The sequence below is a fragment of the Protopterus annectens genome, chromosome 8.part0 (assembly GCF_019279795.1).
Source record: "Protopterus annectens isolate FY-2018-M chromosome 8.part0, PAN1.0, whole genome shotgun sequence".
Lineage (NCBI taxonomy): Eukaryota > Metazoa > Chordata > Ceratodontiformes > Protopteridae > Protopterus > Protopterus annectens.
The window spans coordinates 1,029,198,933-1,029,224,927 of record NC_056741.1 but is presented as its reverse complement, the minus strand read 5'-3'; the positions used below and the strand labels follow the sequence as shown (position 1 = coordinate 1,029,224,927).

Genomic DNA, 25,995 nt, shown 5'->3' with positions numbered 1-25,995 from the left:
AGAAAAACAGGTCTACCTGACAGGCTACTTCTCTCAACTAGCCACCAGAACCCAGTTAACCGCAAGGAAAATCCTACAAGCTCTGGGGTTCATGGCTTCCTGCATCCTACTCATTCCATATGCCAGATTGCATATGAGGAAACTACAGTAGTACCTAAAAAGCCTTTGGTGTCAACACTTTCAAGACTTGGAAACTCTCATACCAGTGATACCTTGTCTAAGGAAATATTTTCTTTGGTGGGCAGCAGCTTGCAACCACAGCAAGGGACTTCTCTTCTCACAACCCCATGCTGCCCAGACCCTCACCACTTATGCATCAGGCTATGCCTGGGGTGCATTCAGGGCCATTGGAGCCCAAATCAAATACATCTGCACATCAACCAAAAAAAGATGTTAGCTGTTCAGCACGCCCTGACAGCCTTCAGACCCCTACTCTCCCAGGGGCCTCTACTGATCAAAACAGACAACACCACAGTGATGTGGTTTATCAACAAGCAAGGACTCACTCTTATACTCACTGCAGGTTTGCCCATGACCCTTTGGCACACGGCCTTAGCCATGCAACTACACCTGTTAGCATTGTTCCTGCCAGGCATTCTAAACCTTCTGGCAGACAACTTAAGCAGAAACCTGCTAGACCCACACGAGTGGCAGCTAGACCACAGAACCTTTACCCTTGTAACCCAGAAATGGGGCACCCCGAAGGTTGATCTCTCTGCCTCCCACTCCAATCATCAGTTCAGAATATTCTGCACCAGGGAATCTCACAGTAAGCCCTGGAAAGTGGATGCTCTACCCTTCCGGTGGGTAAACCTCTCGGTCTATGCATTTCCCCCTCTACCACTCATATTAAGGGTACTGTTCAAAATAAGGGAGGAATAACCGAGGACAATCCTGATTGCCCCAGACTGGCCATGCCAGCACTGGTACCCACTTCTGCGCAGCCTGTCACCGCTGCCACCATGGCATCTACCTCAGATCCCAACACTCCTGACCCAGGGGAATGGAGAATTCATGCATCCCCAATTGCAGACCCTCAACCTGGCAGCCTGGTTTATTCCCTGACCACCCCTCAAGCTGCCAGCCTAAACAAACAAGTCCTAGATGGTGTACGAGAGGCCAGACTCCCCAGCACTAGGAAATCCTATGCTGACAAGTGGAAAAGGTTTTGCACCTGGATCCAGGCTAAGGGAGCCAGAACGGCACAGCCTTCTGTATCTCTCATCCTGGATTATCTGGCAGACCTGCTACACAGGGGTCTATCCTTCTCTTCTATTAAAATTCATGCCTCTGCCATCTCTGCTCATTGCAGCACAGAGCCTCCTCTCTTCTCACACCCTCTCATCAAACAGTTCCTAAGAGGGGCTAACAACTTAAGACCACGCAAAGAGCTCCTACCCCAGCTTGGGACTTTAACTTTGTGTTGGAAAAGCTCACCCTACCCACCTTTGAACCTGCAGCTTCAGCAGAATTAAAATTTTTGTCTTGGAAAACAGCCTTGCTTCTGGCCATCACTTCAGCTAGAAGAGTATCAGGGCTACAAGTATTTATGGCTGTAGAGCCTCTCATCATTTTCCATGCTGACAGAGTCTCACTCAGGACTAACCCATCTTTCATGCCTAAAGTGGTGTCCAGTTTGGCTCTCAACCAGTCCATACATTTGCCCACCTTTTTCTCTAGCCCACAAAACAAGGGGGAAAGGATTCTGCACTCTCTAGATGTGCACAGACAGCTCAGATTCTATCTGGATAGGACTAAATCTTTCAGAAAAACTGATCAGTTGCTAGTCAGCTTCGCAGCAGGAGCAGAGGGCAAGGCCATATCCAAACAAACAATCTCCAAATGGATAGCACACTGTATCCATTTCTGCTACAGGCAGCACGGGAAACCACCCCCAAAGGGAGTCAGGACACATTCTACCAGAGCTACCTCCACCTCTGCAGCCTTTCTCAGAGGGATCCCCACCAGGGACATCCTGGAGGCTGCAGCATGGTCATGTTTTCATACCTTCACCAAGCATTACCACTTGCCTATCTTATCCAAATCCAGGGCAGGCTTTGCCAGCGCAGTCCTTTAAGGCATCCTAGCCAGCCTACAGTCTTCTTGACTGCCTCCACCCTTTTCTTCAGTTTTGGGAATCAACCCAAATGTGATGACTGCAACAGTGAAACACGAAGGACATAGCACAGTTCTGTACACTTGCCATGAATGTAGATGTTCGAGTGTATTCACTGTTGCAGTCCTGGTTTCCCTCCCTCCATCCCCTTGTCTCTCTCTCTCTTTTTCTTCCTCTCTCCTTACAGGGATTTTTTGGTATTTACTTTCTACTGGTGGTGTTCTTCCCCCATAACCTAGCTCCCTATTTGGGGGGCTCCTGACTGGGCAAGAAAACCTGGTGCAATGGTGTCGGATGCCTGATTTTATACCACTAATAACTTGACTTCAGTCCTGGAGCGACAACAACCGACGCAGAAATACTAAGCCTCAGGTATTCGGACCAACTGAGGGCTACCCCTGACAGGATAACCCAAATGTGATGACTGCAACAGTGAATACAGTCGAACTTCTACATTTATGGAAAGTGTACACAACTGTACTTTACCTCAACATTTGCCATCTACCTGAGGAAAAATTCTTTGGAGTCTGCTTGGGGTATAAAAATAAATCTTCTAGACTTTGTTGCATACTTGTGAGCCATACATATGTCCTTCCAGTGTTTCCTTCTGATCTGCCTATCCAGTCTATCCTTCCAGTCTTTTCTAGTCTCCTCTGATTGATTCCTGTAGTTATTGTGCAGTTCCAAAGACATGCAGTAGATAGAGTGGACACTCTAAATTGGCCATATGTTTGAGTCTGCATGTGAGTGTGTGGTATGGAAGAACAACTGGGGCAGGGCTAGCCACTTGGTGGTATAAAACTTGGTTCTAGATGATGGTCACTGTTGAAGTGACACCCCAACTCCATGTGCAGAAATGGGAAAAGGGGCTGTGGATGGAAGGCTTTTATATGCCCTAGTTATCCTCTTAACAGCAGCTTCAGGTCTAGATTCAGCTAATAACTCTACCAGAACATTTTTTTCACTTCGGATTCCATTATTCCTTTCTCTTTGCCTTTACTCTGATATCAATCCCTGAAGGAAAGGCAGTCACTAGCCTGCAGTCCAAATTTCTTTTTGGCCTGTTCCCATTCTATTATCTTTCCTGTCAAGTTAATTGTTTCAAATACCTTGGATCCTTTGCCAGTTTTATTTTTCCAGTAAATACCAGCCCCTTTTACCTATTCCCTGTACCCTGAATTGCAGCCACCCCTATCAGCAAAATTTCCTTTCTCCATTCCTGTGTTAACTTAGTACTTAGAATACTTTCTGATACTCTATAAATATAATAATGTGTGTTGCTGTTATTTTCCATAAGGATGTGCATCCAAAATGTCCTTATTTCTTGAATTTCCTCCCTGTTTCATCATCATCATCCCTTTCCACTTATAGTTGTAGCTTTCTGCTTGTGGTATGTTTGAGCCTTAACTGTGCAGCTGTAAAATATGCCTTCAAATCAGGTCTATATTAAACCAGCAGACGCTGATTTATTGACCCTATAAAAGCAAAAGCTTGAAATCCCAAAGACACGGAACAGCGATTTTTTTTCCCAGGGAAACAAATCTCTGGTTCGTTTTCAAGACTTTGCTATTTCCTCTACTGTGGTGTGATCTCGGAGTTGGTATATTTAAGTAAGGGTTTGTGTGTGGGGGGCTTTGCCCCCCCCCCACTTTGTGTTTTGCAGGGGGGGGGGTTGGTGGAAAAGCGATTAATTTCCCTGAGGAAAAAATCGCTGTTCTGTGGCTTCTGGATTTCAAGCTTTCAGTTTTAAAGGGTCAATAAATCAGCATTCGCTATTTTAATTTTAAGCATTCGCTGATTTAATATAGACTCTTCAAATCAGGTAAACCTAAACCACCTTGTTCTGTTGGCAAGATCAACTTATCTCACTTTACCCTTGGCCTGTTCCTTTCTCAGATAATTTTCTTTTACCAACCAGAGGGGAAGTTGTGGACAATAATTTAATAAAGGGTTAAAGTATGCCTGACCTGTATATAAAACTAAAGAGACTAAAAGCATTTTCACTGCTTGTATCCTGCTATCCATATACATACAGTAGAGCTTCAAATTTGTTAGTTTTTAAATTTTTTGTTTTGTCTCTTCCCACATGTCCTTAGATGCCATAACAGAATCCCTTTTAATCCATGCTCTTGAATACTTCATTTTATTGTGTCCCCATAAATATGGGTATTGCTGGACCAATTCATGCGTGGGTACGTAGTTGATAGCTATAGCCTTTGTTTTATCTTCATTCATTATATATCCTAAAAAGACTTGAAACTGCCCCAAGATGTTTAACACAGATGTCCTTCAAGGATACATCTGCAGTCCTTACAAATGGGTTGTCCTGTCGTCAGGCAGCCCTTCGGTCGGCCGGATTCCAAAGTCTGGGTCTGGCTTCGGCTGGTGTCGCACTTCACCCGACGTCATAGCTGCAGTTCTTCGGGTATAAAGGCATCAGCCGACGCCATTTTCCTCAGTCTTTCTTGCCGCGTGGCGCCCGAAGCAGAAGCTGTTCGCAAGTGCTGGTCGGTCAGATCCAGAGATTACTACTACCGAATACTACTTCGAAGACTTCTAAAAAGCTAAGTACCCCGTTGGGGACTCTTTCTTGCCTCAGCCGATGTCAGAAAAAGTGAATAACTGTTTAACTTGTGGGAAACAAATACCTCATAAAGATTTCCACTCTTACTGCTTACCTTGTTTAGGCCCAGACCACGACGTAGCAGCTTGTCTAGCCTGTGCTTCTTTTAACCGACGGACGCTTAGACGTCGGTCGGAGTTTGCTGAGCAGTTTTTCGGCTCTGATTTTGCTTATATTATGCCGTCGGATCCTCCGACTACACAAATATCCAAAAAACGCAAAGAAAAGGACCGACACTCGCGGTCCGCGGTTTCAGCCGAAACCGCCGTTAAGCAAACCGCGAGTGTCTCGGTTTCGGCCGAAACCGAGCAAGCGGTTCTTTCTTCAGCCGAAACCATGCCTTCTACCGAGGCCTCTTCTAACCTGGTAGAATCGGCTTCTGAAATCCAACCTGCTGTTGTGGTTTCTCAGGAATTATCGGACACTATTCCCTTGGATATATCGACCCCTGCACGTGGAGCTGCTAGGCCTCCTGCAGCCATGTCCATTAAGGCTTTTGCCAGGGCTAAAGCAGCTAAAGCTACTAAGACTGTGCCTGTTAAGCCCCCCTCTCACAGGCCCAGCTCCAGTTCCCACATGCTTTCTCTGGCAGAGGATCTCATTTCTTTAATCAGGGGATCCCAGCCTCATCCAGACAGGGCCTCTCATCCACCTCCAGAGAAGAGACCTAGAGCAGAGCCCCCTGAGCCAGTGTCCACAGATGATTCCTCTGATGATTCAGACAATACAGACCCTCCAGAGGCTCCTTATTCCCCTTACGAAGACTCTGATGCTGAAGAGTCGATCCCTTCTGCCTCTCCACTTGAGGAATTTTCCTTTGGGGAAACCTTACATTCCATGAGGGAACAATTTCAGTGGCAGGGCCAAGATTTCTCAGACTCCAGGAAAAGGCTTAGAACCTTTTTGCATTTATCACAACATAGGCCTTTAGCTATACCTCCAGTTCTTTCTGTTGTAGGTGATGCATTTAATGATGCTTGTTCTGCTCCTGATTCATTACCTCCAGCCCCTGCTAAGCCCGATAGGTTCTACAGGGTCCCGGACACACATCACCATTTATACAAGGCTCCTTTTGCAGATCCCGAGACTATCTCCCAGGGGCCTAAGGCAGTAGCATCTACCTCTGCTAAAAATCCCCTCCCCTCTGAAAGGGAATCCAGGTCCTTAGAGAGATGGGGAAAAAAGTATACACCTCTGCTACTCTGTCAGCTAGGGCCTTGAACTGTCAATTTCATATGATCCAATATCAGGAGTTTATGCTTGATCAGTTAACTAAAAACCTGTCCTCTGATGAACCTTTTGATAAGAAATATGTTCAGGAAATGGTACATAACATTCAGCAAGTTAGTAACCATTCTTTAAAATGCGGCTATGATGCACTGGAGGCTTCCTTTAGATCAGCCATGACTGGCACAGTTATCAGAAGGCATGCATGGTTGAAAGAACAGGCCTTACCGGACCATGTCAAATCAAAACTATTAGATGCTCCCTTGGACAAGGTCAATTTATTTGGTTCTCCTGCACAGCAGGTACTGAAGAAAATGGAAGAGAAGGCAAAATCTGTACAAACAGTGAAAGACTTCTTACAGGTCCAACCTCCAAGGTTTAGCAGGAACTGGCCCTCCAAAATTGGTCCTTTCCAGACTCCTCTAAAGCACAGAGAGGCAGGAATAGGCGTTCAAGAGGCAGAAATCAATCCAGGGTGCCTACAGGGACGCCAGTGGCAGGGCAACAACCAGCGAGGCACAGACGCAGCCACCACCACTGCAACAGGACAATCACAGTGACTTGGCTCTGGCACCGCCTACCAGGGAACAACTAGCAGCACCCTTAGGCGGAAAGCTAGCCTTATTTTCAAAGAACTGGCATTACATCACAAGGGACAAGTGGATTTTGCAAACTATAGACCAAGGTTACAGGTTTCATTTCCATACTCTACCAGGATAAAGAGGATTGCCAAACCTACCACCAAATCAAAAGGCAGAAGCTCTAAAACAAATAGCTCAATTAGTAAGAATGAGAGCTGTGGAAAAGGTACCATCTATGGAACAAGGAAAGGATTTTACTCCAGACTCTTCCTGGTACCAAGAAAAGATTAAAAATGGAGGCCTATTCTCGACCTGTCCGCTTTAAACACATTCCTCATTGTTCCAAAATTCAAAATGCTGACTCTACAGCAGCTGCTTCCCATGCTGGGCAAGGAGTCTTGGCTGGTAACTCTAGATCTCAAGGAGGCATACCTGCACGTCCCCATACGACCAAATTGCAGAAGATACCTCAGATTTCTTGCAGGATCAGAGCATTATCAATTCTCAGCATTGCCCTTTGGCTTATCTACTGCCCAGAGTGTTCACGAAATGCCTGGCATCAGTAATCACTCATTGCAGACTTCAGGGAATCCAAATTTATCCCTACCTAGACGACTGCCTGATACAAGCGGACAACAAAAACAAGCTAACAGAAGACTTACAAAGAGTCATTTACTTGCTGCAAGCCCTGGGATATACAGTCAATATAAAAAAGTCAAGGCTGATACCATCCCAAAGAATAACCTTTTTGGGTGCAGAGCTGGACACATCAAAGCAGATGGCATTCCTAACTGTAGAAAAGCAAGAACAACTTCCTCTCTACTTCTTGGCATTAACAAAGCAGAACCAGCTAACAGCAAGAAAAGTACTGCAAGCCCTGGGCTTCATGGCATCCTGCATAATTCTGGTCCCTCATGCCAGACTGCATATGAGAAAGCTACAGTGGTACCTGAAGAATTTATGGTCTCAACACAAACACAGCCTAGAAACCAAAATCCCACTAATACCATGCTTGAAGCAAGAGTTCCTATGGTGGGCTCAGGCCTGTCAATCAAACACAGGATTGCCCTTCTACAGCATTCAACCAAGCCAAACCATCACAACGGATGCCTCAGACCTCGGTTGGGGGGCCCACATGCTGGACAAGTGCATACAAGGCTTATGGACTCAAGATCAGCTGCACCTGCACATAAATCTAAAGGAAATGCTGGCAGTAAAATTGGCAATCCAGACATTCAGTCCTTTTCTCCAAGAAGGACAGTTGATGATAAGGACAGACAACACCACAGTTATGTGGTACATCAACAAACAGGGAGGCACACATTCATACCCTCTATGCCGGATGGCACTGGACCTATGGAATGTGGCTCTGAGCTACAACATTCAGTTACAAGCAATTTTTGTACCGGGAAAAGAAAACATTCTAGCAGACATATTAAGCAGAACTACCACGGATGCCCACGAATGGATGCTGCACCCGGACATCTTCAAAGCCATCACAAGAAAATGGGGACTACCACAAATAGACTTATTTGCATCCCCACTCAATCACCAGCTAAAGAAATTCTGCACAAGGACGTATCACCCACTTGCTTGGAAGGTGGACTCCCTATCTTTCAGTTGGAAAAACCTGACAGCATATGCATTCCCACCACTTCCTTTGATGCACAAGGTGCTATTGAAGATCAAAGAGGAACGTCCAAGGATCATTCTGATAGCTCCAGACTGGCCAAGACAACATTGGTACCCATTACTGAGGAGCATGTCTCGGGAACAAATGTGGACACTGCCCCTGATCCCATTGCTGTTAACACAGAACAACTACAACATCCTGCATCCAAACCTGAAAACTCTGCAGCTGACTGCCTGGAACATTACATAAGAGCAATTAACCCAAATTTATCCCAAAGGGTTAAAGACATTATCCTTGAGGCTCGCAGACCTTCAACAAGAAAGAATTATGCAGCAAAATGGAAAAGATATCTCATTTGGAGTACTACAAAGGGAAAAGATGTGTCACTGGTAAACATAGCCAACATCCTGGAGTACTTGGCAGAGCTCTTCCATACAGGCCTGTCCTATTCTTCCATCAAGGTACATGCATCAGCTATTTCGGCAGAATACAGCTTGGATCCTCCTGTCTTCACACATCCTCTGCTCAGGCAGTTTCTGAGAGGAATTAAAAATGTAAAACCTCCTAGGAAACCACCATTGCCAGCATGGGACTTGAACTTTGTGTTAGAAAAATTGACACTTCCTCCTTTCGAACCAGCAGCAACAGCAGAATTACAATACTTATCCTGGAAGACTGCTTTCCTGCTGGCAATCACCTCAGCAAGAAGGGTTTCTGAACTACAGGCATTAATGGCAGTGCAACCCTTCCTGATCTTCCATCAAGATAGAGTGTCCATGAGAACAAATCCTACATTTATGCCTAAGGTGGTATCCAGGGTGTCTTTAAACCAGGCTATCCACCTACCTACATTCTTCCCCAATCCACAGAACAGGGGAGAAAGACTGTTGCATACCTTGGATGTGCATAGACAATTACGCTACTACCTGGACAGGACCAAGTGCAATAGAAAAACTGACCAGCTTCTGGTAGCATATGCAACAGGAAGGGAAGGAAAAGCAATTTCAAAACAGACAATCTCCAAGTGGATAGGAAATTGCATTAGATTTTGTTACTCCTTCCATGGAAAGAAAACTCCAGAGAACATCAGGCCTCACTCCACAAGGGCTACAGCCACTACTACAGCTTTCTTACGAGGGGTGGCTACCAAGGACATTATAGAGGCTGCTACTTGGACCTCCGTGCATACATTTGCCAAGCATTATAATTTACCTTTATACTCTAGATCCCGAGCAGGTTTTGCCACTGCTGTTTTGCAAGGGATCCTAACTACACCATAATATCTCTTTTTTCCTCCTCCCCTAGTTTGGCTATGGTATTCTACCCATTTGTAAGGACTGCAGATGCATCCTTGAAGGACATAGTACAGTTTTGTACCTACCATAAATGTAGATGTCCGATAGGAATGAATCTGCAGTCAGGATTACCCACCCGCCTTCCCCTCTGTGGTACTCCTAGGGTATTTGCCATCTTTTAGCTAGCTTGGGGGGATCTATTATGGTGTATTTGTTTGTATATATGTACATACATGCTTATTTTATGTGTTTGCTCTCTACTATTTGGAAACATTGGCATTTATCCAAATTTAGCCATCCAAGAGGGCACCTGGCATCTGGGGCAAGAAACACTGAGGAAAATGGCGTCGGCTGATGCCTTTATACCCGAAGAACTGCAGCTATGACGTCGGGTGAAGTGCGACACCAGCCGAAGCCAGACCCAGACTTTGGAATCCGGCCGACCGAAGGGCTGCCTGATGACAGGACAACCCATTTGTAAGGACTGCAGATGCATTCCTATCTGACATCTACATTTATGGTAGGTACAAAACTGTACTATGTTCTTTTCTGGTTTCATCAGGTACAAAATAATATTGTCTGCAAATAAAGTCAGCTTTTCTTGATAACTAGACCAATTATATCCTTAAATTTCCGAGTCCCTTATTTTCTTCACCAGTGGCTCTAAATATAAAGCAAAATAATCGGAAAGTAGGCAGTTCTGCCTGGTTCCTTAGTTTGGACACAACTTTTCAGAGAGGAACTCTCGCACTTTAATGTTTGCCTCTGATCCCTCATATATCCTCCTAATTAACCTTATTGCTGTATCAGGGGATGCAAATGATTCCATTGTCCTATTAATAAAATCGCAGTTTACTCTGTTGAATGCTTTCTCTACATCAAGACCCACCACCAACAGCTGTATTTTCTTCACACTGCTTTCTTCTGGCTCATGATTGTTCATTTAATATTGTGAAATGTTTACCTTACCTCCACAAAACCACATTGATCCATATCTATCAATTGTGGCAACACCTTTGCCATTGTTTTAGCTGTTTTAGATATAAACACTTTATAGTCATGGTTTAAAATTGAAATGGGCTTCTAAGAAGCTGGGTCTGATGAGTCTTCAGGTATTGCAGCCACCATGGCTTTCATCCAGGATGTCGGTGCTTCCCCTCCTTTTAAAATACTTTTAGAACCTTCCAGATCTTTATCACTTTCTTCACTCCCTAGCTTCTAAACTTCCACAGGAATACCATCGATTTCTGGAGATCTTCCTGAAGATTGATTGTACAACACTGTTTTATCTCATCTCCTCCTGTCTTAACTGTTAATTGTTAAGTATGCCAAGGTTAGAGGTAGATGAGGCTCAAGTCATCCATAAATATTTCCATCTATGCGCTTTCTTGATTTCCACATTTCTCTGCATTATACAAGTTTTCATAAAATTTCAGAAACATCTCTAATATCTCTACAGGATTGCTGGTTGTTTTTTATTTTTTTGTTATAGGCTTGCTAAGTTTTGCAACAACCCTTTCTACTTTCTGTTGCCTAAGTAGTGCTAAAAGTTTTTGTGCTCTGGAGATATCAGTGTCTTAACAGGAATCTTTCTAAACTCGTGCATATTATCTGGATACTACATTATTTTCTCTTTAGCACTCTTCAGTTGTGCCTCTTCTTGTTCTGTGAGATTCCCCTTATTATGCAATACTTTTATCTTTTGTCATCCTCTCGAAATAATTCCTGTTACTTCTTAACCATATCTATTTTTCTTTTATTTCTACTCTACTTTCATTTTATCCCACTCACTAGTTGTAACTTCTGAATAAACTTCCATCTTCCCTAATAACTCTCAAATAATTTCCACTACCCATTCTTTAAATTCTTTTTAACGGATAGATGAGGAAGCACCAGTGTTTCATTTTTTCTTAATTACCCTGTATTTTTATCTTAGTTGATGTGCATGATCTGAAATAGTTATTGGATGCGTCAAAGCTTTCAGTTAAATGCTCATTTTCCTGTGAATTATAATTTTTGTCTAGTCTAGCCCAGTTATTGTAACATGTGGAATGATATGTAATTTCCCTTCTGAGTTTCTTCTGCTGAATTCACATCTTGCATACTAAATATTTTCATAAATTTCCTAAGAAATATACCACCTTTTGTTTTTTCCCATTTAGGTCCCCAAGATGCATCTTTATTGTTGCAAATGAAGTTCTAGTCCCCACCTATAAATAATAATCTCTGCTGAAAGCTGAATATTTCTCCCAAACATTTCCTAAGCTCTGTAATAACAGTATAATCTAAATACATGCCAGCATAGTCCTCCTGTCTTGCCAGTTGTCCATTACTACTACAGATGCACCATTACTATCTTTTTTTCTCTTCTGTCACTATTGGAACTCCTCTAACAATCAGTATAAGTACTCCCCTTTTCATTTGTCTGTGATACTCTGCTGATTTTCCCTCCTGAGATCCTTTCATCAAATTCACATGCAGACTTATTTTCCAAATGTGTCTTCTGTAGCATTGCTATTTGTACTCTGTATTTCTTAATATAATTCAGTACTCTTTCCTTTTTGTGTCTATACCTATGAGGCCATTCACTTTCCAAAATAATATGGATAAGTGTAGCTGTTGTGATAAGAAGTTATTATTCTTGGCTGTTGTATATAACAGCTTTTTAAAATGTTTCTTTCCAGCTTATGTTGCATGTACCCACTAATGTTTGGCAGGTTGAGAAAACAAACTGAAGAAATACAGATTAAAACACAAATGGAAGGACCAACGAAAAAAACTGTTGCAGATAAAATCCAGAAGAACTTTAATCTTGAAACTATTTGAAATAAAAACTTGTTTAAAACTATGAGAACTAAGCACTTTCATTCATGAAATGCACAAATTGCGTCAGATAAACATTGCTGGAAGTACACACACATTTTATCGCTTTTGTGTTCAGTCGCATGACTGATAAGCCCCCAGGAAATGAAACATCATCTTAAAGGAGCAACTACAAAGAAACTCACAAGTGTGTAGCACTGAGTCAATTCTATTTACAAATTTTGCAAAGAAGGAATAAAAATATATAAAAAATAGAACAAAATGCATTCCCCATAAAATCAGAAAAACAAAGACAAAAATATGTAAAATATAAACCCTGTATTTAGGGCTCATCTTTCCAGTGCTTTTTACTTAAGCAAACATGCTATTGAAACTTGTTCATTGAGTCCAGGCCAATTATTGGCATTCAAACGCAACTGCCAATATAATTCATGTTTTTCCAGTAGTAAGATCCATGGACTTTAGTTTTGGAAGGCATTCGTTCCAAAATACAAAACCTGAACGTGTGGTGTGGGTAACATTTTCTGTTTGTAGAGGGCATTAGTCTTTTTCTCATTCTGATTTCATGTAAATGTTCATATATTCCATCCCTCAGTCTCTGTGCATACTTTTGGCTTAATTTTTTCTGATTTTATGCATCTTGTTCTGTTTTTTTGATGTGTGTGTGTGTGTGTGTGTGTGTGTGTGTGTGTGTGTGTATATATATATATATATTTATATATATATATATATATATATATATATGTATATGTATGTATGTATATATTTATTCGTGCTTGCAAATTTTGTCAATGAAATTGACTCTGCTACACACTGTGAATTTCTTTGTATTGGCTCCTTTAAGATATTTAATTTCCGGGGGGCTTGGCGGTCATGTGAACACAAAAGCTATAAAATGTATGTGTACTTTCAGTAATGTTTATCTGATGAAGTTCATGTATTTTGTGAGTGAAAGCACTTATTTTCTAGGTTAAATCTTATGGATTTTATCTGCAGCAGTTAATTTCCTTGGGCCTTCCATCTGTGTTTGGCAGGTTGATCTTTTACAGTTTTTCTTGTCTCCTCCATTTGAATGTGTCACATTTTACAAGACACTTTGTTTTAATGAAAACCTTCAATCAAAAAACAAACACACCTACATAACTTAACTTAAAACAATCAAGCAAAACTACATACATCTTCAAATTGAGTTTAACCCATCCTAATAGAAACAATTGTCTGAAATAGACAGTTGCAGCACAGGCATTACCTAACCTAAAATTAAGATTATCCATGCTGAAGCACGTTACATGCCCATGCTCCTACTTAATCTAAATGTCTCCATGGAAACATAAGAACACAATATACAGTTGCCCTCAGCTGCCGACTTCTCAACTCGCACTGAACATTTATTTGCTAAAGAAAAACTTCATTACACTCTATGTTCTCATATTTATTTTGCTAACATACACACACTAAAAAAAAAAATATTAGATTATGAAGGGGCTTAATCCAGATCTCCAACAATGCAAGAGAAAACTATCAACTTTATGTACATTATAATCGGTGCATTTTTACACCCCATCCCCACACCTCAGCAGCCAAGATTACAGCATATTAACTTAAATGTTCTTTTGTCAAGCCTTTCTTCTCTTTACATGGTAATGCCTTAATTTTTTAAAACTAAAACTGAAGATAAAAGGGTACTTATTTACTTTAGTATCTTTATCACGTAAGCAATAAGTGAAAATACTTTGTATAAAACACAATTTATATCATTATATATCTATATAAATACTGTAAGGACAAAAATAGTTTAACTTGGTTACTTTTTATTCTTCCTTTTACTGTCCTTCCAGACATTTATGACATGAAGTGGGGTATATGCTTTTCAATCTCCCGCAAGTTTAACAAAGTCAACAAGTCCAGTCTTTGCAACTTTTCTTGTAAAGCCATATTTCACAAATGTGATTGGTACTTTATAGTCTCACATTTATTCACTAATTTCAGTGTTGCTGGTCATCTTCCTTTTCATCATTTTCATCTTAACTTTCTTTGTAATTAATCATGTAATTAAACTTTGTATTGTGGAGCTTTTCTCCCTGGGCCTCCACTGAAAATGGACTCCCCAAGACCAGTGGACCTCCCCGGTCATCAAACTAGAATAAATAAATAAATAAATCTCCTTCTCCCAACCACAGACTCTGATTTAAGTCCACAGCACTCCTGAATCCTTCTAGTCACTTTTTGTATATTTTTTGTCTTAAGCATTTTCCTTTGGAACATTGGAAAAGGTTTCACTGGCAAAGTCATTCTATGGACTTTGAGTCCCCTTTTTGATGGTTCACTTTTTGCTGGGCAAACTTTTCTGTTTCCTCCTTAGTCTGTTCTGCATCATAAAATGACTTCAGTCCTCCAATAAAAAATATTCAGAAGACAGCTGGATGCAGCAGCTTGAGTCTCGCACCTGTCTGTCAGCTTTCCTTGATTGCTGGGATAAATTTGTTTTTCTTCTGCCTGGTGTACAGTGAATAAACATTCCCACAAACACTCTGTTGTTTCCAATTTTTAATACGTTGCCCTTCTGCCACAGTTTTGTCAGCATCAACTCTTTATGGTGGTATTATTGCATGTCTTACTAATACAGATCTTGGCTGCTTTCTCATGGCCAGATTTAAAGCATACACATGATGTGCCCTTTCAGTTAACAAATCGTGCTATGGAATACCAGTCCGTATGCTTATTGGTGCTTTCATAAAAGTAGTTAAGTATGTTCCTTTCAGTTTCTGTGGTACAGCAGAAAATCTCGGGCTTTTCCCTAAATGTTCTGTCTTCTAACTTTTCCATTTTTTTTTGAAACAGCTATTTTTGAGCAGTCTCATACTCAGCCAGCCTTTTCTTCATTTCGACCTATGATTTTTGCAGATTTATCAGTTCATTTGAGTATCTGTTTAAAGTTTCTTCATTTGTCCAGTCTTTTATTATTTGAGTTGATATACACCTTCAGTGTTTCATTTATTTTAATCAGCTCTGAGCACATTTGCTTTATTTTTTCCTCAAGATTACAGGAAGCCATGGCTTGTACCAGAGCTGGAGCTTAAACTGTTCTTGCTAAACACCTGCATGATTCTTCCCAGTTAGTTTTTCCTTTTCACGTTTTCTAGGTGATTTTCTTCCAGACTCTCTCAGTTTTGTCTTTGCTAGCATCCAGGCAGTATACTTACTAGCCAGTAACTGAATTTACTAAAGCTGACAGAGCTAATGGCCATCATCGCTGTTTCTTCTTTCACACTGAGAGAGCTGACATTAAGCTGTTGATCAGTGTGCAGCCATCTTGAAAGTCTCAGAAGTAACCCTTCTTTTATGCTAATATTAGTTACAGAACTTTCCATGAATCTAGCTGTTCAGTTGCCTGCGTACTTTTCCAAGCTCACGGAATAAGGCTGAGCAAATCCTACATTCCCTGGCTGTATGAAGGCAGATCAGGTATTTCCTAGCAGGGCACAGTTCCTTTATATAGGGCATGTCAACTGCTAGTGGCATTTGCAGAAGGAAAACAAGACAGACCAGTCTTCAGACAGACCATCTCAGAATGGATAGCCAATTGCATTGTCTTCTGTTATGCCATCATGGTAAGCTGTTATCAGCCCATGTCAGGGCCCTCTACACAAGACTTAGGACAGTCACCACTGCTTTTCGTAAAGGTATGCATACACAGGCCGTACGTAAAGCTGCCACATCCTCTGCCAAGCATTACCATTTAGGCAACGCCACAAGGCTAGGACAGATTTTGCTTCTTCCATCTTGCAGAACCTGTTCTCCCGTAGTTCAGCAGAAGGCCAGCCAATCCCACGTGTAGATTTGGGAGTCCTCCCAAGAGTCAGTACTGAAATATTGTCTATGAAGAACATAGTACAATTGTGTTACACTTTCTATTATTTTAGATGTTCAGGTAGATCGATGTTGCAGTACAAGCTGCCATCACACTTCCCTTCTAACTGCTGGTCTCTCCTCCTTTCCGGGGTGGAGGTCTCTGTCGAATGGTGATTACACATTATCATCCCCCAACTCTTATTTCTACTCTATGGTAGAATTTTTTTTCTTATCTATGTATTAAATTATGACATCTGGTAGAGTTGTGTTGTCCTCAACCATTAGTTTGCTATTCAGTGCTTAGAAAGACCTGAAGATGAAGCTAATGGGCATGTCTGTTATACCCTGGCATCTGGTTGTTGATCTTGCCTGTCTGTTGGGGATGATGTAAAGACTCTGGAAACTGGGGTGTTTGTGGGCTTCTACATGGCAGGAAGGCCCATGAATCAGTACTGCAACACTGATCTACTCGAACTTCTAAAATTATGGTAAGTATAACACAACTGTATTTTCTTCAAGCATTTTGTCCACCATGCCTAATCCCTTAAATCTGTTCTTTGCCTTCATTGCATAATCCATATGGAATATTGCCGAGCCCCTGTCTTGTATTGGTTTCTTTAATAGGAGTCTAAACATTGTAATGAGAAGCTGCTGGTCCGAGCCATTATTTCAGCTGCTGTTTGAATACCAACTTTAGTGTTTGGGTCAGTTCTAATGAATATAGTGTCTTTTTTTGGTGTTCTATTTTAAACGTGCTACAGATGCTCTTAAAACCGGTCGACCCCCCTCAGCAGCTTTAATTGGAGCATAAACTTGTATCACTGTATTACTAAATAATTTGCCTTAGAGCCTGATTGAGATCATTCTGTCTTTTTTGGGGTTGTAACTGAGCGCTGATTTTAACACTTTATTTACCTCTGACTGCGGTGGTGCTGCGGTAGCGTTGTCGCCTCACAGACGTTGCCTGTTCGATTGTCAGTTAGAGCGTCTTCTGTCTGTTGACATGCGTTAATGGCCGTTCCTTCGTTGAAGGTTGTGCATTAGGCCCGGCAAGCCAGCACATAAAAATCTACTGCCAATCATTAGTGGACCGGAGTTCTGCTGTGGCGACCCCTAACCGGGAAAAGCCGAAAGACACAAACAATTTACCTCTGACTAGTCTTTGTTAGTTGTTTGCCCATCGTATGTTGCCTTTTAATAGCTAGGACACACCATCAAAACTAATTCTTCTACAGCTGTTATCATATATAATGCTTATTTTAAGAACATTTGCACCTAAGACGCATGTGACCTGTACAGTCTGGTTCAGACATTTTCTAAAAAGTATAACAGATGCGAAGTGCATGTTTGGTAGGGTAGGGAATTGCTTTAGCTAGTAGGATTATTTTTAGCAGACTGTTTGGGATTCCTCCCAAGTTATTGTAATTTAGTACTGCCTGACTCTCTTTCTAATGAAACATTTGTGAAGTATTAACCGTGTTAGTACACCTATGAAAGGGCAGTGTATGAATACTTACCCATTTCATCCTTTCTTGGGTTGAATTAAGTTAACATGCTTTTCCTTGCAAGCATAGTGGCTGTAGATTATGAAAAGTAACTGTATGCTTTACAGTGTTTTTCATAACAAAAATGGTGCACAAAAAATTGAAATGCTAAAGTGTAGTGATGTTTTTATACAAGGCACATGCCAACTTACTGACAGAGAAACAGCCTAAGACCTACATCACTCTCACACAGGTGGACGTTCAGTTGCTAATGTAACAGGTTAGACAGCTAATGAAAACTGAGTAAATGGCCATTTATAATTCTTTGAATCTGTCCTCCTGAAATTTGCTGTTATGGTAAGTACTTTACAAAGTTGTACTTTTCTGCAGTTTTGATAGTCTTGAGAAGTACACTTTTAATGAGTTGTGAACATTGTTTTTTTTTCTTTTCTTTTAGTGTGTAAAGAAGTTTCCATGTTGCCAGTGTGATCGCTCCTTTTGCTCTTCTCCCAGCCTCCGGAGACATGTTCGGGTAAATCATGAAGGGATTAAACGAGTGTTTCCCTGTCGGTAAGTGTGATAATATTGCCTGTTATAAGTACATTGTGACTGCTGCACAGATTCCAAGTTAAATTATATGTTTCTGGTCTTGCTTTCATTGAGGCACTAGTATTTGTCTGAGAGAAAGGCAAAATGGTTACCCGTTGTGAGAGTAATGATGGTCATTGCAGACATATTTAGTGTAAGGATGACTTTCCCCATCCTGTTTTGTTCTGTGTTTGGAAATCAGTGCTACAATTCAGCAGTATGAATGCCCTCCAGCTAATTCATACCTATTTTTTGTTTTGTGCCTTATATTTATTGGTGTTTTATATTTCTGAGTACATTAAAATGTTTGTTTCTGAGTGGAACACACAGCACACTGGAACTTTGTTCACTTGTTTAGTAGATCACAATTCCCAAGTTGCCCTGACATCTATTACTCAGATTTTTTGACAGCACTTAGTTTGACTTGTACAAACTCATAATTTATAGTGCACACTTTGGAGTGAGATCTTGCCATATATAGCAGTAATTTATTTTTTGAAGAGTGGAATTGGAGTTGCATGCAAGACTTAGGCAAAACTCAAGTATTGTTTTATTAACATTACCACAAGTATGATCTCTTCATTTTATGGTGCTTGGGTATTGTTTGCCTGCTTTCCATGTGTTGAGCTTTTGCCACTGTGATATGTGTGGTGTTATGCGATTGTATTCGAAGGAGGGAGGAGTTTTTTTTTTTTTTTTTTTTATGACAGTTGCATAACTATTTGTAAATGTCTGTTTTTGATGAATGTAATAGAAGGTCTGGTAGGAAGTTGTTCAAATTTGATAACAGGATGGACTTGTCTTTCAAGCACCGAAAAAGACTGGGTGGCACATGGAATGTCCTTGGAGATTTTTCTTTGATGATGCTCCCACAATGCCCTTGTGCACTTGACTGTCCAGTTACTAGTCTCCACACCTTAAGTTTACAAACATCTGACAGCTTGTTGGAGTTCACAAGTCATTTCTTTTTGCTTTGAATCACAGAGTTCACTCCTTGCCACTCATTACCCTTTGTCAATTCACATACCACTTTCTCCACATATGCCCAGTGAAATTTTGCAGTCACTTATCCAGTCTTTCAGAGTGTTTTTAAAAGTTTCCTAGAGAAGTATTCTTTTTGATAGATAATGGCAGCTTATCCCATAAATGGGGGGTATGTTGAATGAGGTGTCTGTCACACTGTCTAGTGATATTGATGTGTTAGTATGGATTTAGCAGGTGTTTGCTTTGCCACTGGTTCTATTCAGGTGAAGGAATTCAGACATTGTTGGGTTACTCATAGCATGGAAGGCTTAAGCTGGATCAGAAGTACAGGGACAGAATTTGTAGTCTTTGAGTGTGGGTAAGGTAACTGAGATGAGATATTTTTCGTGAGGAAATGCTGAGGTCTGTCAAAGCTAATTTAAGTACTTGGCAAGATGTGTGCCAAGGAGTGCATTATATTTAGTGATAGGCCTAATAAGGGATGAATAAAGTGGTGCTGTAACTTTGAACTTGGAGGATCCACAGAGGATAATTTGCATAAGGCTGAAAGATTTTCTAACCACCACAGAAACATTGTGATCAAAAGAAAATCTTTTGTCAGCATATGATGTTCTTCATGTTTCACTGTTGCAGTCATTACATTTGGGTTATCTTCTTGCAGGTAGCCCTCAGTCGGTCTGATTATCAAAGTCTTGGGTCCTGCGTCGGTTGCCATCTCATCTTCCATGACATCAGGTAGTCAGGGGTATAAAGCATGCAGCCGACACCATTACATCAGTCTTTCTTGCCATGCGGTGCCTGAAGCAGAAGCAGTTTGCAGGCGCCAGTTGGCCGACTCCTGAAATTTTCGTTTTCGAGTTTCAGAACCGAAGTCTTCAAAAAAGTTAAGTATCCCGTTGGGGATCCTTTTTTTTTGCACTAAACCGATGTCAGTAAAACTTAACAATTGTATTTCTTGTGGAAAGCAAATACCTCATAAAGATTTTCATTCGTACTGCATTCCTTGCTTAGGCCCAGACCACGGCGTCCCTCGCTGTCGGTTTTGTGCCTTATTCAATCCTCGAACTATTCGTTGGTTCATTTTCGCATCAAACTATTTCGGTACTCTATTCAATTATCAAGAAATGGCTTCGGTAAGCCATCCGACTACCGACATTCCGAAAAAATGTAAAGATACAGACAGAGAAAGACCGCAATAGGTCCAAAGCTGCCGACGATGCTTCCGTTAAGCTAGTCGCCAGTTCGCCGGTACTCAGTGAGGCACTTTTGCAGCCCCTGATGCCCACTACTTCAGATTCGCAGGCCTCTACTGAGACCCATTCGGAGTCCGGTATGCCGCGAGATGCTTCTTCGACTATGGAACCTGCGGATGTCTCTACCTTGGATGGGTCTGGAGTCGCTGTGCAGGCACCGACTTCTGAGAGTGTATTCAGAACTACGGACTTGCATATTAAACAGACTCCTCCTCCTTCATTTAGGCCTAAATCTCGAACCATGCCTAAGAAACTGATGCCGCATGCTCAGGCCTCTATGCCTAAAAAACAAATAAGAATGGCTGAAGATCTTATAACTTTAATCAGGGGAAGCCAACCTCCCCCTTCTAAGAGACCTAGGACTGAAGTTGTTTATGAATCTTCTGACCAGGATTCTGATTTTTCTGATGATCTGGATTTGCCCTTATCTACTTATGAGGATTCTGATGCAGAGGACTCTATTCCCTTTGCTTCCCCTCCAGATGATTTTTCTTTTGGTGACACTTTACATACTCTAAGGGAGCATTTCCACTGGGAAAGCCAGGATTTTTCTGATTCAGAAAAGAGGCTTAGGGATTTCTTACTCCTGCCTCAGCATAGGCCTTTAGCTATACCTCCTGTACTAGACATTGTTGATGATGTCTTTTCGGAATCTAGTTTGGACCCTGACTCTTTGCTTCCTGCTCCCAGAAAACTAGACGGATATTACAGGGCTCCTGATTCACACAAGTTTATTTTTAAAAATCCTATTGCGGATCCAGAGACTATTTCACAGGGACCCAAGGGCATTAAGGCTTCTAAAATCCTATCCCTTTTGATAGAGACTCCAGGGCACTAGATAGATTGGGTAAGAAGGTTTTCACTTTTGCAACCTTGGCCGTTAGGGCTTTAAACTGCCAGTTTCATATGTTAAAGTTTCAACAACATGTTATTGGGTTGCTTCAACAGAAAATGATGATGATTCCTGACTGTGCTGAAAATAAAGAATTACAGGATTTAATGCATTCTGCTGAACAGATTGGTAAACATACTTTGCAATGTGGATTTGATTCATTAGAGGCCTCTTGCAGGGCTGCTGTTACTGGGTCTGTGCTCAGAAGGCATGCTTGGCTTAAGGAGCAATCTTTGCCTGATCATGTTAAAGCTAAACTGTTGGATGCTCCCTTAAATCAGGACCGCCTATTTGGCAACAAAGCTGAGGAAGTTCTTAAAAAGATGGAAGATAAAGCTAAATCTATGCAAACTGTTAAAGATTTCTTGCAAGTTCAGCCTCCTAGATTTAGTAGGCATTGGCCCTCTAAGAATTGTTCCTTTCCAGCCCCTTCCAGGTCTTCTCAAGCCAAACCCAGACACAGCAGAAACCCCAGATTTCAGTCCCAGGGGGGACACAAGACTAAGCAGTGGGGGATTTCCACACCCAAATCTGGGAGTAGTAAGACCCCCCCCCCCCCCCATGGAAAACTGTCTCAATTACTTGTTTTTAAAACTTCCAAGCACTTCCCAACTGAATGCTCCTTTAGGCGGAAAGATTGGTCTGCAGGCCAAAAACTGGGAACTCATTACCCAGGACAAATGGGTTTTAAATAGTGTCCCAAGGATACAGATTTCACTTCCACACGTTACCAACACCAAGCGGGTGGCCAGATCTACCTCCAAATTAGTGGGCAGTGGCCCAAAATCAAGTACTCTCTCTCTTAAGCATGGGGGATATTCAGTTGGTACCAGAAGAGGAAAAGGGACAAGGTTTTTATTCGAGACTTTTCCTGGTACCCAGAAAGGGCAATACATGGCATCCTATCCTGGCCCTTTCTACTCTAAACACCTTTCTGGTGATTCCAAAATTCAAAATGCTGATTCTTCACCCACTGCTTCCTATGCTAGGTAAAGATGCATGGTTGGCAATACTAGACTTAAAAGAAACATACCTGCACATCCCTATCAGGGAGTCTTGCAGAAGATATCTACGCTTTAAAGCAGGTTGCATGCACTATCAGTTCTCTGCACTGCCCTTTGGCTTATCTACTGCGCCCAGGGTATTCACAAAGTGCCTAGCTCCAGTCATTGCATTTTGCAGGCAAAGAAATATTCAGATATACCCATACCCGGACGATTGTCTAATTCAGGCAGAAAGCCAGGACATACTTTTGAATCGTCTGGCCTTTGTTCAAAGGGTGCTGACTTGTCTGGGGTACACCATAAATGAAAAGAAATCACACCTGGTACACTGTCAACAAATTATATTCCTGAGAGCAAGCTTGAATACAACTTCCCAGATGGTTTTCCTCACGCCAGAGAAACGGATTCATTTGACAACCTATTTCAAACAAGTGACCACAAAAACCCAGTTATCTGCAAGGCAAATACTGCAAGCCTTGGGGTTCATGGCTTCCTGCATTCTTCTAATTCCATATGCAAGGCTGCATATGAGGAAACTACAATGGTATCTCAAAAGCCTATGGTGTCATCATTCACAAGATCTAGAAGCAATGATTCCTATCTTATCTTGCTTTCACCTAGAGTTCCTTTGGTGGGCAGAGGCCTGCCACCAAAACAGGGGACTACCATTCACACTACCCCCTGCCACCCAAACCTTGACAACAGACGCATCAGACTATGCATGGGGGGGGCTCACCTGGCAGGGAAGTGCATTCAGGGCAAATGAAACCCAAGTCAAATGCACCTGCACATAAATCAAACGGGAATGTTAGCTGTACAGAATGCTTTGACAGCCTTCAAGGACCACATTCTTCCAGGACAAATAATGGTAAAGATGGACAACACCACTGTCATGTGGTACATAAACAAGCAGGGGGGGTACACATTCTTACCCCCTCTGCAGACTAGCCATGACATTGTGGAACACAGCCTTGAGCTACCAAGCGAATATACAAGCTCAATTCCTGCCAGGAAAACTAAGTACACTGGCAGACAGACTAAGCAGAAACCTTATGGACCCACACGAGTGGAAACTGGAACCAAGGATTTTCAACATGTTGACAAGCAAATGGGGAGCCCAGATATAGACCTGTTTGCCTCTCCCCAGAACCATCAGTTGGACAAATTTTGTACAAGGATTCCCCACAAGCTAGCTTGGAAAGTGGATGCTCTATCCATCATCTGGAAAAACCTATCAATTTATCTCTCCAAGGTACTACTGAAGATCAAACAGGACAAGCCAAGGACGATTTTAATTGCACCAGACTGGCCACGCTAACACTGGTGTACCCCCTCTTGCGCAGTGTGTCACGCTTGGCCCCATGGCACCTGCCTCAGATTCCTTACCTGTTGTCTCAGCAGGAGAACCAGATTCTGCACCCTCAGCTGCAAACCCTGAACCTAGCAGCCTGGCTAATTACCTAATATCTCATTTACCATCCCTCAGTAAATCAGTGATGGATATCATGTTAGAGGCAAGGAGGCCTAGTACTAGAAAATCTCATGCTGCAAAATGGAAAATATTTTGTGCCTGGAATCAATCTCGAGGGATGAGCACAGCAGTGCCCAATTTACCTCCAATTCTACAATACTTGACTGAGATGCTTCATAAGGACTTGTCCTTTTCCTCCATCAAAATTCATGCCTTAGCCATTTTAGCTCATTATAGCACAGAGCCTCCCCTCTTCTCTCACCCACTGCTCAAGCAGATGTTCATCGTGTTTCACTGTTGCAGTCATTACACTTGTGTTATCCTGCTGGCAGGCTACCCGCAGTCGGCCAGAGTTCCAAAGTCTAGGTCCGGTGTCTGTTGCTGTCGCCTCTTCCCTGATGTCAGTGCGCCAGGGGTATAAAAGATGCAACCGACACCATTTTCTTCAGTCTTTCTTGCCATGCGGTGCCCGAAGCAAAAGCAGTTCGCAAGTGCCAGTCAGCCGACTCCTGAGATTTTTGAAATAGAGTTTCAGAACCAAAGTCTTCAATAAAGTTAAGTACCCCATTGGGGAAACTTTTTCTTGCTTCAGACCGATGTCAGTAAAAGTTAACAATTGTATTTCTTGTGGGAAGCAAATACCTCATAAGGACTTTCACTCTTACTGTATTCCTTGCCTAGGCCCTGACTATGATGTTACTAGTTGTCGGTTTTGTGCTAAATTCCACAAACGCACTATTAAGCGTCAGTTTGATTTTGCTTTACATTACTTTGGCTGAAGATTTAACTACATAATGCCGTCGGAACAACCGACGACCGGAATTCATAAAAAATGCAAAGACAAGGAAAAAGACAGGCATCCGAGGTCCAAAAACGACGACAAAGCCTCTTCTAGGCCAGTCACTGGTTTTCAATGAGGCGCTTTCGCAGCCCCTGACACCCACTACCTCAGAGCCGCAGGCCGTGTCCGACTTCCACGTGGAGACACGTAGGCCTCTGGAAACTCAAGGTATTGGGCCTGCGGAAACTATTCCCTCAGATGGGTCTGGAGTCGCTGAGCAGGCATCGGCTTCTGAGGGTGTTTTCAGACCTTCACAGATTACTATTAAGTCCACTGCAGCAGCCAAGGCAAAGTCAAAAACACCATTAAAGACAAGGAAACAAGTACAGCGTTCTCCTGGACAGTCATCCATGCCAAAGAAACAGATGCTTAAAATGGTCGAAGACTTAATTACCTTGATCAGGGATTCCCATCCCCCTCCTGATAAAAGGCCTAGGCAAGACACTGACTATGATTCCTCTGACCAGGTTTCTATTTCCTCTGATTCCTTTTCAGGTCAGGGATATTCTCTCCCTCCTTATGAGGACTCTGATGCAGAAGAATCTATACCTTCAGCCTCTCCACCCAAGGATTATTCTTTTGGGGAAACCCTGCACACCATGAGGGAGCATTTCCATTGGGAGAGCCAGGATTATTCAGAATCCAAGAAAAGGCTCAGAGACTTTATTTTATTGCCTCAGCACAGGCCCCTGGCTATCCCCCTGTGCTTGATATTGTTGATGATGTTTTCTCTGAATCCAGTCTGTCTCCTGATTCTTTACCCCCCTACACCAGTCAAGCCAGGCAGGTACTACAGGGTCCCTGACTCTCATAAATTTCTTTATAAAAACCCTGCTGCTGACCCAGAAACAATTTCTCAGGGTCCCAAAGGGGTTAAGGCTTCCACTGCTAAAAATCATGTCCCCTCTGATAGGGTTTACACTTCTGCTACTTTAGCTGTAAGGGCTTTAAACTGCCAGTTTCACATGCTTAAATATCAACAGTACCTCATGTCTTTGTTAAAACAGAAAATGCTTACAAACTCAGAATATCCTGACAGTAAGGAAATGCAGGATTTATTGCATGCAGCTGAACAAGTGGGAGAGCATACTCTGCAATGTGGTTTTGATTCATTAGAGGCTTCTTGTAGAGCCGCAGTTACAGGCTCTATCATTCGAAGGCATGCTTGGTTGAAAGAACAAAGTTTACCTGAACATGTTAAAGTAAAATTATTGGATGCTCCACTACAGCATGATACTTTGTTTGGTGTTAAGGCAGAAGAGGTGTTAAAGAAAATGGAGGATAAAGCAAAATCAATGCAGACAGTAAAGGATTTCTTACAGGTTCAA

General features: G+C 42.1%; 1 protein-coding gene across 1 annotated transcript in view; it reads left to right on the top strand.

The window, feature by feature from the left end:
* ZNF687 (zinc finger protein 687) overlaps positions 1–25,995 on the top strand; it is a gene marked incomplete in the record, with an annotated part of 1,307,099 nt that overhangs the window by 1,189,672 nt on the left and 91,432 nt on the right. Inside the window, 1 exon segment of the mRNA XM_044080513.1 lies at positions 18,092–18,204. Within this exon segment, the coding sequence (XP_043936448.1) occupies positions 18,092–18,204 (113 nt within the window).